The sequence below is a fragment of the Tachypleus tridentatus genome, chromosome 13 (assembly GCF_004210375.1).
Source record: "Tachypleus tridentatus isolate NWPU-2018 chromosome 13, ASM421037v1, whole genome shotgun sequence".
In the NCBI taxonomy this organism is placed as follows: domain Eukaryota; kingdom Metazoa; phylum Arthropoda; class Merostomata; order Xiphosura; family Limulidae; genus Tachypleus; species Tachypleus tridentatus.
This window is the reverse complement of record NC_134837.1, coordinates 140766956-140778848: the sequence shown is the minus strand read 5'-3', so window position 1 is coordinate 140778848 and position 11893 is coordinate 140766956. Positions and strand designations below refer to the sequence as shown.

The 11893-nt window shown below is 32.3% G+C and overlaps 1 protein-coding gene across 1 annotated transcript; it reads left to right on the top strand.

Annotated features, from left to right (window-relative positions):
* Window positions 1-894: 894 nt before the first annotated feature.
* On the top strand, window positions 895-11670 carry LOC143237562 (cytochrome P450 2U1-like). The gene is made up of 8 exons (XM_076476964.1): window positions 895-1255; window positions 4183-4310; window positions 4706-4812; window positions 5928-6229; window positions 7220-7338; window positions 8689-8944; window positions 10082-10269; window positions 11415-11670. The coding sequence occupies exons 1-8, from the start codon at window positions 1029-1031 to the stop codon at window positions 11588-11590; spliced, it is 1503 nt and encodes a 500-aa protein (XP_076333079.1). The 5' UTR covers window positions 895-1028; the 3' UTR covers window positions 11591-11670.
* Window positions 11671-11893: the final 223 nt, after the last annotated feature.

Sequence of the window (11893 nt, the reverse complement as noted above, 5' to 3'; positions counted from 1 at the left end):
ATAGAGGTGTTATTAATAAATTGTAACAGACTTCTCTACTGATCATTGATGAAATAGATCAGTACGGTACTAGATTCAAGAATTAAATATACAGTAAATTATACTTGGGAATAGCACAGTTAGTAAAACAATACAGTATTATAAATTTCAAATGGACTTTTAGGGAAGTAGAAAACAACAACAACAATACTACACTGGATAACTCGAACTTAGAAAATGATACAAGACCAGTACAATTCTAGTCTTGACATGCTGCTTAAACTACACATCATTGAGATGGGATATGGTTCATGTTTATAGTTCTGAATATTCATCTGTATGGGTTTTATAATCATAAACTTTAATCTCGCTGTGGTTAAATCATTGCTCCGTATCAAGTCAAACATCTCTATTTGTCTTATTAAATGTATTTCAGGCTTAATATACGTAATGACAACATACTTGGACTCAGTTTTGGAAACTATAGCACATTTGCGTTGGTTTTTTAAAAGCAGTACATGATGTTCCTACGAACACAGAAAGACTTGATGTTTAGGGTAATTCTGGGTTCTAATCTCATCGACGAATATAATCTTCATTTGAGACGTGACGACTTTCTGATATGACGGAAAATTATGTCATTCGATTATAATAGCCGAACAATTGGCGGGATTTGGTGTTAACTGTTTTCCTTGGATTTATACTATTATTTGTAAACTAGGGTTGGATAGCTCAGGGATACATGTTACAAACAAACGTCGACCTTTGCATTTAGTTCTCGATACGTCTGCACTCTGACACCACTGTTTATACAGAAAGTAACCTTTCAAACAATCGTTTGTTTTTCAACACACATATTCTCAGTATTTAACTTCTCCACAATCTCTTCTACCACGACATGTAAATATTATGTCAACGTGAAGTAAGATAATGGAAAGTTAACTTTAAATTTGACCTACAAATGTTACACTTTACCGAAGTATATAAAAATAAACGGCGAAGAATCTCTTAGGGAGCTATTCTGTTTACACAAATTCACTGAACTCAAAATGAAAAAAATAACATTAACAGAAACGTGGCTGAACCCTACTTTTGCTAAAACAGTTCTTTCAGCTACTTGTATTTTATTATTCCTTCGTTGGTTCTTAAGACGACAACACCAGAAATTTCCACCAGGTCCTTTCGGCCTTCCAATCGTCGGATATCTTCCTTTCCTTAGCAAAAAACCTTTCCTGGATTTTATAGATCTCAGTAAGAAATATGGAAACGTGTTCAGGTATGTTTTATACACTGCGAATCTCGAAAATTGGTAATGGTGTTAATACTTTGATTATAAAGGTATTCTTTGGTAGAAGTGTATTTATTAATCACTTATAGAGGTGTTGTTTTGTTTAGGAGTGTATTTATTAATTATTAGAAGGTCTTGTTTTAGAGGAGTGTATTTATTAATCACTTAAAAAGGTCTTCTCCTACCAAACAAAACAAGACCCTCTTAACTGATTAATAAATACACTCCTTTCAAACAAAACAAGACCTTCTTATGTGATTAATAAATACACTCCTACCAAACAAAACAAAACCCTCTGAACTTATTAATAAATACATTTCTTCCAAACAAAACAAGACTTTCTTAAGTGATTGATAAATACACTCCTACAAAACAAAATAAGACCTTTTTAAGTGATTAATAAATACACTCCTACCAAACAAAACCAGACTTTCTTAAGTGATTAATAAATACACTCCTACAAAACAAAATAGGACCTTCTTAAGTGATTAACTAATACAGTTCCACTAAACAAAACCAGACTTTCTTAAGTGATTAATAAATACGCTTCTACCAAACAAAATAAGACCTTTTAAGTGATTAATGAATACGCTCATACAAAACAAAATAGGATCTTCTTAAGTGATTAACTAATACAGTTCCACTAAACAAAACCAGACTTTCTTAAGTGATTAATAAATACACTCCTACAAAACAAAATAGGACCTTCTTAAGTGATTAACTAATACAGTTCCACTAAACAAAACCAGACTTTCTTAAGTGATTAATAAATACGCTTCTACCAAACAAAATAAGACCTTTTAAGTGATTAATGAATACGCTCATACAAAACAAAATGGGATCTTCTTAAGTGATTAACTAATACAGTTCCACTAAACAAAACCAGACTTTCTTAAGTGATTAATAAATACACTCCTACAAAACAAAATAGGACCTTCTTAAGTGATTAAATAATACAGTTCCACTAAACAAAACCAGACTTTCTTAAGTGATTAATAAATACGCTTCTACCAAACAAAATAAGACCTTTTAAGTGATTAATGAATACGCTCATACAAAACAAAATAGGATCTTCTTAAGTGATTAACTAATACAGTTCCACTAAACAAAACCAGACTTTCTTAAGTGATTAATAAATACACTCCTACAAAACAAAATAGGACCTTCTTAAGTGATTAACTAATACAGTTCCACTAAAGAAAACCAGACTTTCTTAAGTGATTAATAAATACACTCCTACAAAACAAAATAGGACCTTCTTAAGTGATTAACTAATACAGTTCCACTAAACAAAACCAGACTTTCTTAAGTGATTAATAAATACGCTTCTACCAAACAAAATAAGACCTTTTAAGTGATTAATGAATACGCTCATACAAAACAAAATAGGATCTTCTTAAGTGATTAATAAATACGCTCCCAGCAAACAAATCAAGACCTTCTAAGTGATTAATAAATACACTCCTACCAAACAAGACGAGATCTTTTTAAGTGTTTATTAAATACATTGCTACCAAGCAAAACAAGACCTTCTTATGTGATTAATAAATGCACTCCAACTAAACAAAATAAGACCTTCTTCTGTGATTAATAAATACGCTCCCAGCAAACAAAACAAGACCTTTTAAGTGATTAATAAATACACTCCTTCCAAAAAAACGAGACCTTCTTAAGTGATTAATAGATACACCCCTACCAAACAAAATAAGACCTTTTTAAGTGATTAATCAATACACTCCTATAAAACAAAATAGGACCTTCTTAAGTGATTAACAAATACACTTCCACTAAACAAAGCAAGACTTTCTTAAGTGATTAACAAATACACTTCCACTAAACAAAGCAAGACTTTCTTAAGTGATTAAGAAATACACTCCTACCAAACAAGACAAGACAAGAAACGTGTGGTTAGAAAACTTGAATACAAAATATTTAGTGAATTAAAAACCACTGTGAGTTAGGCCTTTTTTTTTATTAATTTCATGGAATATAACGTTTTGTCCAAGCTAAGTTTTCTTCATATGCGATTCTGACGCCTATTTTTGGTCAACTAGTTTTTGACATTCGTACAAAGAATAACATTTTTTGTACTAGATAATTACTCAAATTTTCGTTCATGATAAATCAACACAGATAAAGTGAGAGAAATCATACTTCTTTTTGTTTGTAAATGCATGTTTTTAACATAGCTGAAGTTATTGTGTTAATATGTTTATTATCGTCATTTTCATGTGGCTTTAACATTGATGAAGTCATTCTGTTAATATGTTTATTATCGTCATTTTCATGTGGTTTTAACATTGCTTAATTAATTGTGTTAATATGTTTATTATTGTTATTTTCATATTGTTTAATCATAACTGAATTCATTGTGTTAATATGTTTATTATCGTTATTTTCATGTGGTTTTAACATAGCTGAATTGATTGTGTTAATATGTTTATTATTGTTATTTTTATAATGATTAATCATAGCTGAATTCATTGTGTTAATATGTTTATTATCGTTATTTTCATGTTGTTTAATCATAGCTGAATTCATTGTGTTAATATATTTATTATCGTTATTTTCATGTGGTTTTAACATAGTTGAATTGATTGTGTTAATATGCTTATTGTCGTTATTTTTATGTGGTGTTAACATAGTTGAATTGATTGTGTTCATATGTTTATTATCGTTATTTTCTTATTGTTTAATCATAGCTGAATTCATTGTGTTAATATGTTTATTATCGTTATTTTCATGTCGTTTTAACATAACTGAATTGATTGTGTTCATATGTTTATTATCGTTATTTTCATGTCGTTTTAAAATAACTGAATTGATTGTGTTAATATGTTTATTATCGTTATTTTCATATTGTTTAATCATAGCTGAATTTATTGTGTTAATATGTTTATTATCGTTATTTTCAGCTTTCGCGGGGGAAGTAAAAATGTCGTCGTCTTGTGTGATTTTCTCGCTGTTAAGGAAGCTATGAACAATGACGTTTTCCTGGATCGTCCACCAAACATTCAGTTTCAAGGACCGTCAGAAAATATAAGTAAGGGATACCGCAAAATTGTATACGTTTTTGGTACCTTGAAAAACCAGAAGAGAATAAATGACACAAAGTATCTTGTACTATTAAACAAGTAATATAACTTATAATCATTTTCTATCACAGTTGCGTGTTGTTGTTGTTACTGTAATAGTTTTTAAAGTTGTTCAAAATATAATTATACAAGTATTTTGATGTTGTATAAAAAAAAACAGTTCTTCATTGCACTACAGTTATGTCGGTCATTACGATTAATGTCAAATATTGTTATTTATCGAAGACACATCCAGTTTGAATTGCGAATAACTTCTTGCAATGGTATTAAAGAGCTAATATAATATTTAATAATACAAGTTAACTTAGTTTGTATCTTATGCGATAGTTTAAATGTTCTTCAGGTTTTGCTTCAGTAAATGGAAATTGGTGGAGGGAACAGCGACGATTTTCAGTTCGTATTTTGCGTAACCTTGGCTTTGGAAAACCAAAAATGGAAGAACACATCAAGGTCAGTAAATTTCTTATAACATGTTGCACATTTTAAAAGTTATTTAAAAAAAAAATTGTCTAATAATGTGTGTTTTTCTTGTACCAGAGCCATATCGGGCTATCCGCTTAGCTCATCGAGGTGAATCGAACCGCTTATTTTAGCGTTGAAAATCCGTAGACTTACCGCTGTACTAGCGTGGGCCATCTGATGGTTGGTAATCAGATAATTACAACTATTAAGCACAGTATGAAAAGAAAAAAACATTGCAAATCTGAATGTGTATAAGCACACAAAGTCAGCTATCCTGTTACTCAAGGGTTCGTTTGTTTGTTTTTAATTTCGCGCAAAGGTACACGAGGGTTATCTGCGGTAGCCGTCCCTAATTTAGCAGTGTAAGACTAGAGGGAATACAACTAGTTATCATCACCCATCGCCATCTCTTGGGCTACATTTTTACCAACGAATAGTGGAATGGACCGTCACATTATAACACCCTCATTACTGAAAGGATGAGGAGCGTGTTTTGGTGTAACGGAGATTCAAGCCTGCGACCCTCAGATTACGAGTCGAGCGGTCTAATCTTCTGGCCATGTCGGTCTATCACTCAACGACCAACACGTCACAGGTAGTTCATTATAGAAATTTGTACTCAGTAACAAACATACATTGTATTATTACCTCAGTTTTAGGACTGCTGTCAGGATTACTTATATATGTGTTCTGCCTACCAGGGGTATCGAAACCCGCAAACATACTTCTGTGCCACTAAGGAACACCACAATATTCGTCTCTTCTCAGTCTGTCCTATATCTTAGTATTACGTTTTGTTACACAAAAGAAATGGAATGAAAATATCAACATACGTTGTACTATAGGTCGTTAGTTTACAAACAGTAAATTTGAAATTTTAACTGACCCACGCTAGTACAGCGGTAAGTCTCCGGATTTACAACCCCAAAATCAGCGGTTAGATTCCCCTCGGTGGGCATCGCAGATAGCCTGATGCGGCTTTGCTCTAACAAAATACACTAAGATTTCAAAGTATGATGTGTAGCAGCGTTTCTTACGTTAAATGTTGGTCGGGAGTAAGTTTTGTTTATTAACATTTATTTTTATTACTTCTTGGAGTGCAGGATGAAATCAACGTTATCTTGGCTCATCTGGCCTCTCTGAACGGTACTGTTTGTGACATTCGAGATGTCCTAGTCCCAAGCATGTCTAACATAATTTCTGCATTTGTTTTTGGTCGGAGATTTGACTACGATGACCCAAAAAGAAAATACTTAGATAAAAGACTCGGTGAATTTACACAGTACATCCAATGGCTTAACCTGAAAACGTTCTTTCCCTGGATGAAACCTTTTCTGCCGATTTTAAATTCTAGACAATTCAAAAAATTTCAAGAGACGACAAAAAAACTATTGTTATTCATCCGGTAAGCACCATTCAATTTAACCAGTTATTATTGATGGAAATATGCCCTGTATTACATGTGCTAGAATTACATGCTAAAGCACTTTGCCATTTATTGCGTGATTTACTACAAATTTACCACGGATGAGACCTTTTCTTAACTGTAATGAATTTATGTATATACGCAGTGCTGTCTGCGTATGTTTTATGAGCAAGTGTGTTTTTTTTTTTCACTGACGGTTTATTTTCAAGGAATTAGACTGAAACACGGTTTTTGATTAGGTTCATCTATAACCACTATTTTCAACTAAATTTTCTCACCTAATATATACGGTATGTTTACGTCTACCCTATGTTTACTTTAGTTTTATTTTAATTTAGAGTTTGTTTGTTTGTTTCAAAAAGTTCCTTTTACTTTGATTCTATTCAGTTTTGTTATAGAACAGAACTATTTATCCCTAAAGATAAAGATTCCTCTGTTCCTTGATATACTGCTGTAACTGTGAAGTTGAGCAAGAACGTCATTTGCAGCAGTGTTCATCAATGGCAGAACATTTGGTATCTATAGGTTACAGCATCCCGTATGCTAAATATAAATTACCAGTTATGTTGATAAGATAAATTGGTATTGTTAAATCCAATGTTTCCCATCTCGTAAAAAAACTTAGATTTAAACAGCTTATGCAAGATTTCGAGTAAGTTAATTGACGGAAAACCATTTTGACGGGAAAAAAAACTGTTATCTAATTTTCGATTCCACCAAAAGGCAGCCATCCAACGTTCTAATAAAGATGTTCGCATCGTATTTTATATTTGATTTGAATAAAGATTATTCAATTATGCACCAGATTCTGTACTCAGTCAGAAAATGTTAGTACGAACTTTGCCATGTTCTTCTTCTCCTTGTGGCAACATTATTATTTATTTTGTATTAAGAAATATAATATAAAGATTTAACATTATGTATAGTAACCTCTTTCTATAAAATGTTTTAAACTGAAAAATCTTACAGTGAAGAAACCCAAAACCATAAGAAGACTTTGAACCAAACCAACGTCCGTGATTATATTGATTCGTTTTTGATGGAAATGAGGGAACGGGAAAAATTAAACAACATTTCATCTTTCGTAGGCAAGTACAATGTTTATAAATTATATGTATAACACATAATGTTTCTCATGAAGTACAATGTTTATAAATCAGAAGATACATAACACGTAATGTTTCTCATCAAATACAATGTTTATAAATCAGATGATGTGTAACACGTAATATTTCTCATCAAGTACAATGTTTATAAATTATATGTATAACACGTAATGTTTCTCATCAAGTACAATGTTTATAAATTATATGTATAACACGTACTGTTTCTCATCAAGTACAATGTTTATAAATTATATGTATAACACGTAATGTTTCTCATCAAGTACAATGTTTATAAATTATATGTATAACACGTAATGTTTCTCATCAAGTACAATGTTTATAAATTAGAAGATACATAACACGTAATGTTTCTCATCAAGTACGATACTATTGTACCAGAAGATGAATAACTTCCTATCTTTCTCAGGAAGATGCAACATTTTTGGCCAGAAATTAGATGACGCACCAACTGTATTTTCCAAACAAGTTCAATATTTTTGCACCAGCAGATTAGCCATTAGACATATATTTTATATTAAGCGATAGGTAATATGATATTTTACAGGTAATACGACCTCTGATAGGTAACATGATCTTTAATAGCTAACATGACCGTTTATAAGTAACATGACAAGTTTATTTATTTGTTTGGAATTTTGCGTAATGCGACACGAGGGTTATCTGCGCTAGCTGTCTCTAATTTAGCAGTGTAAGACTAGAGGGAAAGCAGCTAATCATCACCACCGCCGTCAACTCTTGGGCTATTCTTTTACCAACGAATAGAGGTGTTTACCGGCACATTATAACGTCCCCCACGGCTAAAAACTCGAGCATGTTCGGTGTAACGGAGATTAAACCCGCGGCCCTCGGATTACGAGTCGAGCGCCCTAACCACTTGGCCAGAAATATCAAGTTGTAAGCTTTTAACCCTATAACCCATCCAGATCCCAATAACTGAAGATACTAGGAAATAATATTGCAACCGAAAATCATCCACCCGAATTAAGCTTCTCACCAATAGTGTTATGATGTTTGTATATCCAATCAAATGAAGTGTGTAATTAAATAACACCGTAACTCACATAGTTACCGACAAAAAGAGCTACCAATAATACATTATACTTGAACCAGAAGTCAATGTATTTGTATATTGATATTTTTTGTCGTTTAACTTAAAACATCAAACACTTCAGTCATTGAATTTAATTCTCTCTTTATGACGTATGTTTTGCACATTTGTTTAAACACGAGCTGTGAAATCAAACACTTTGTAGGTAACACACGTCTTTTCAGAAAGCATACTGATATGTAATACTCATCCATTGTTTTCAGATAACATGTTGTATGGAAATGCTCATGTTTGGTATATTGGAGGCAGTGGCACCATGCGTACATCAATAGAATGGTGTCTTCTAATTATGGCCACCTACCCGGATGTTCAGAAACGAGTTCAAAACGAGATTGACTCTGTTATTGGTAGAGAAAGGCCACCATCCTGGACTGACCATGTGCACCTACCTTACACACAAGCTGTTCTTTACGAGGTCCAAAGATGGCAGACAATAGTTCCTCTCGGTGTTTTAAGACAGTAAGTTTTTCGTTTTTATAAAATAATTTGTCGGTTCCTTTCCTCGTGTAATATCTCACTAAAAAGTCGCTGTATGAAAGATAATAATGAATAAGGCATCATACTTGAGTCCTACAGAAGTCGTACTGTGTGTCGAATATATAAAAAAACAACTGTTTTACAAACGATATAATCAATACAATATATTTCGAGTATATTCCATACTGGGTAGATCAGTGTTTTCTAAATATCAATTAATTTTATTACATAGATTAAGAATTTGCAGCATTAAAAATAAATACACAAAGTGTGTGAGGTACTTCAATAAAATAAGAAAAGAGTAGTTGATGGTAATTGTATAGAAAGCAGCTAGTCATCATCACCCACCGCCGTTTCTTGGGCTCTTGTTTTCTTTACCAACGATTCACCATTACGTAATAACATTCCCACCGCTTAAAGGGCTAACACGTTTTGTGGGACGAGGATTCGAAACCACTGACCATCCGATTACGAGTAGGCCTAGCATGGCCAAATGGTTAAGGCGCTCGACTCGTAATTCGAGGGTCGCGGGTTTAATCTCCGTTACACCAAACATGCTCGAGATTTTAGCCGTGTGGGACGTTATAATGTGACGGTAAACACCCCTATTTGCTTGTAAAAGAATAGCCCAAGAGTTGACGGTGGTGGTGATGATTAGCTGCTTTCCCTCTAGTCTTACACTGCTAAATTAGAGACAGCTAGCGCAGATAACCCTCGAGAGGTTTTTCGCGAAATTCAAAACAAACCAAAATCCTCAAACTTTTGAGTATTCCATTTATTTAGTAATTATTAAATGTTATTTTTATTTATAAATTTCCTATAAGTTCATCAGACTGTCTGTTTAATACGATTTCACTTTTTGATTGCTAATATCTTCTTCTTTAGTAAAGAAAATATTATTTTATGTTAATTCTAACAATTTAAAACTGCTCGATTGTTGCTAGTTTGTTGCTGCAATCTAACATTTGTTTAAGAATATTCGACACGTCTGCATATCAATCGAGAAACATTACATCAAATGAAACATCTGACAAGTGGATGAATTCATGAATTATTGAAAATAGGTAAATTCTGTATAAAACATCTAACACTACAAATAATATTTATTTTACTCTGAAGAGCGAGGGAAGACACAAGTATTCAAGGTTACAGTATCCCTAAAGGAACAGTTGTTGTTAATAACATTTGGGCTGTTCATAACGACCCCAGATACTGGAAGAACCCCAGCGAATTCTTTCCGGAACATTTCCTCAGTTATGACGGAAGTACTTTCGTTAAACCGGAATATTTCATTCCATTTTGTGTCGGTAAGATTAGCCGAATATTCTATTTATTGCTTTATGTGGATTTATTTATTACACCAATGTATTTTCCTTCTAATAAGTCGGTCAGAATAAATGTTTTTACAGACATGTGTATGCGACATTTGTCTGTTCTTTCTATAAATATCTTATACATATCTGTGGATAACATGTATTTGTTCTTTCTATAAATATCTTACAGATATCTGTGAATAACATGTATTTGTTATTTCTATAAATATCTTACAGATATCTGTGGATAACATTTATTTGTTCTGTTTTTTTTGTCTTATTTACCTCGCTAGTGTTCCGTGTTGTTTTGTTTTCCTTTGCACATTTTTATGTTAGCGCTTTCTGTTCATTACCTGTTACTGTTTTATAAAAGTAGCCCTTACGAAGTAATCAACTTCATTACTGAAGTAGTAAGTAAATTTCTTTGAAAGTATACATCACTATGATGGGGTTCTCGATCCATATCAGATAGTGAATGTCAGCTACTGTCCTGAAAACTCTATCTTTATATTAAACGTTTTATAATACGTATTTAAAAGTTTAAAATATGGAATTATTTTTTACACTACCATCGCTAAGATATTTGCTTATTTTTAAACTTGTTTCCAAGTTAGTTAAGGCTAAATTCTTGTCGTGTCTTCAAAGAAAATGGTCCGGTGCTTTTAAACTCTTGTTCCAAGTGGCACAAAAAGATGACAATGTTGGTTTCTACTTCTAAACTGGATACCAGCTAACCCACATCTAACAAAAAACTGGTAATCATAACACAAATAGGTAGATTAGAAGAGTTGTTTTAAATGTTGTTTTTTAAAGGATACAACAGCATAATGAGGGACGCTTCGAGATATAATATATAATTACCTAAATTAGTTGAAACGAGTATCAGGTTTGAGTCCTGTCATTCGGTAAGAAATATAAGTTTAACGTAATGACTCAACTTTTCCTTGGGTTGTATTACACATGACGCATATAACACTGAAAATGATTAACTTGCTGTGTGTATTTGGACGAATTTAGCCCTGAGTGAAAATTATGAAACAAGGAATCAAAGTAATTAAAATATTTTAATAATTCTAATTTTGAAGTATAGGTAATTTTTGTCAGGAATTAAAGATAACTATTGGCTGTATTTTCTAAAGGTAAACGCTCTTGTCCCGGTGAGAAGATGGCTCTAGTTCAAATCTTTCTGTATTTCGTATCCTTATTACAACACTTTTCCGTGGCTCTACCTGCCGGAGAGAAACCAAACTTCGATGGGATTTTCGAATTAACTTGGGACGCCAAGTTTCATCATATCATTTTTTTATCTCGTTAAATAGAAAAAAAGCTACAATCTTTTCAAAATAAATTACTGTAAACACGTATTAAACTGTGTAAATGAAATTATAAATGAAAATTATACGTTTAGTTATAAAAATTAAATATAAATGGAATAAAGAAATTGTTTGGGTAGATCTTGACGACAAGAAACCAACTTTAAATAAAAAATGTATCTCAGAATGGTTGGTATGGGTATTAAGACTTTTACTGACAACGAGAGAACAACGTTTTGACCTTTCTAGGTCATCTTCTTAACCTGTTCTATCCTTATCAATAATAGTGTTAATACCCATACTAG

Coding starts and splice junctions, on each gene's coding strand:
- LOC143237562 (XM_076476964.1), top strand. CDS start 1,029: ATGAAAAAAATAACATTAACAGAAACGTGGCTGAACCCTACTTTTGCT. Junction 4,311..4,705: donor AGGACCGTCAGAAAATATAA/GTAAGGGATACC, acceptor AATGTTCTTCAG/GTTTTGCTTCAGTAAATGGA. Junction 7,339..8,688: donor CAACATTTCATCTTTCGTAG/GCAAGTACAATG, acceptor CATTGTTTTCAG/ATAACATGTTGTATGGAAAT.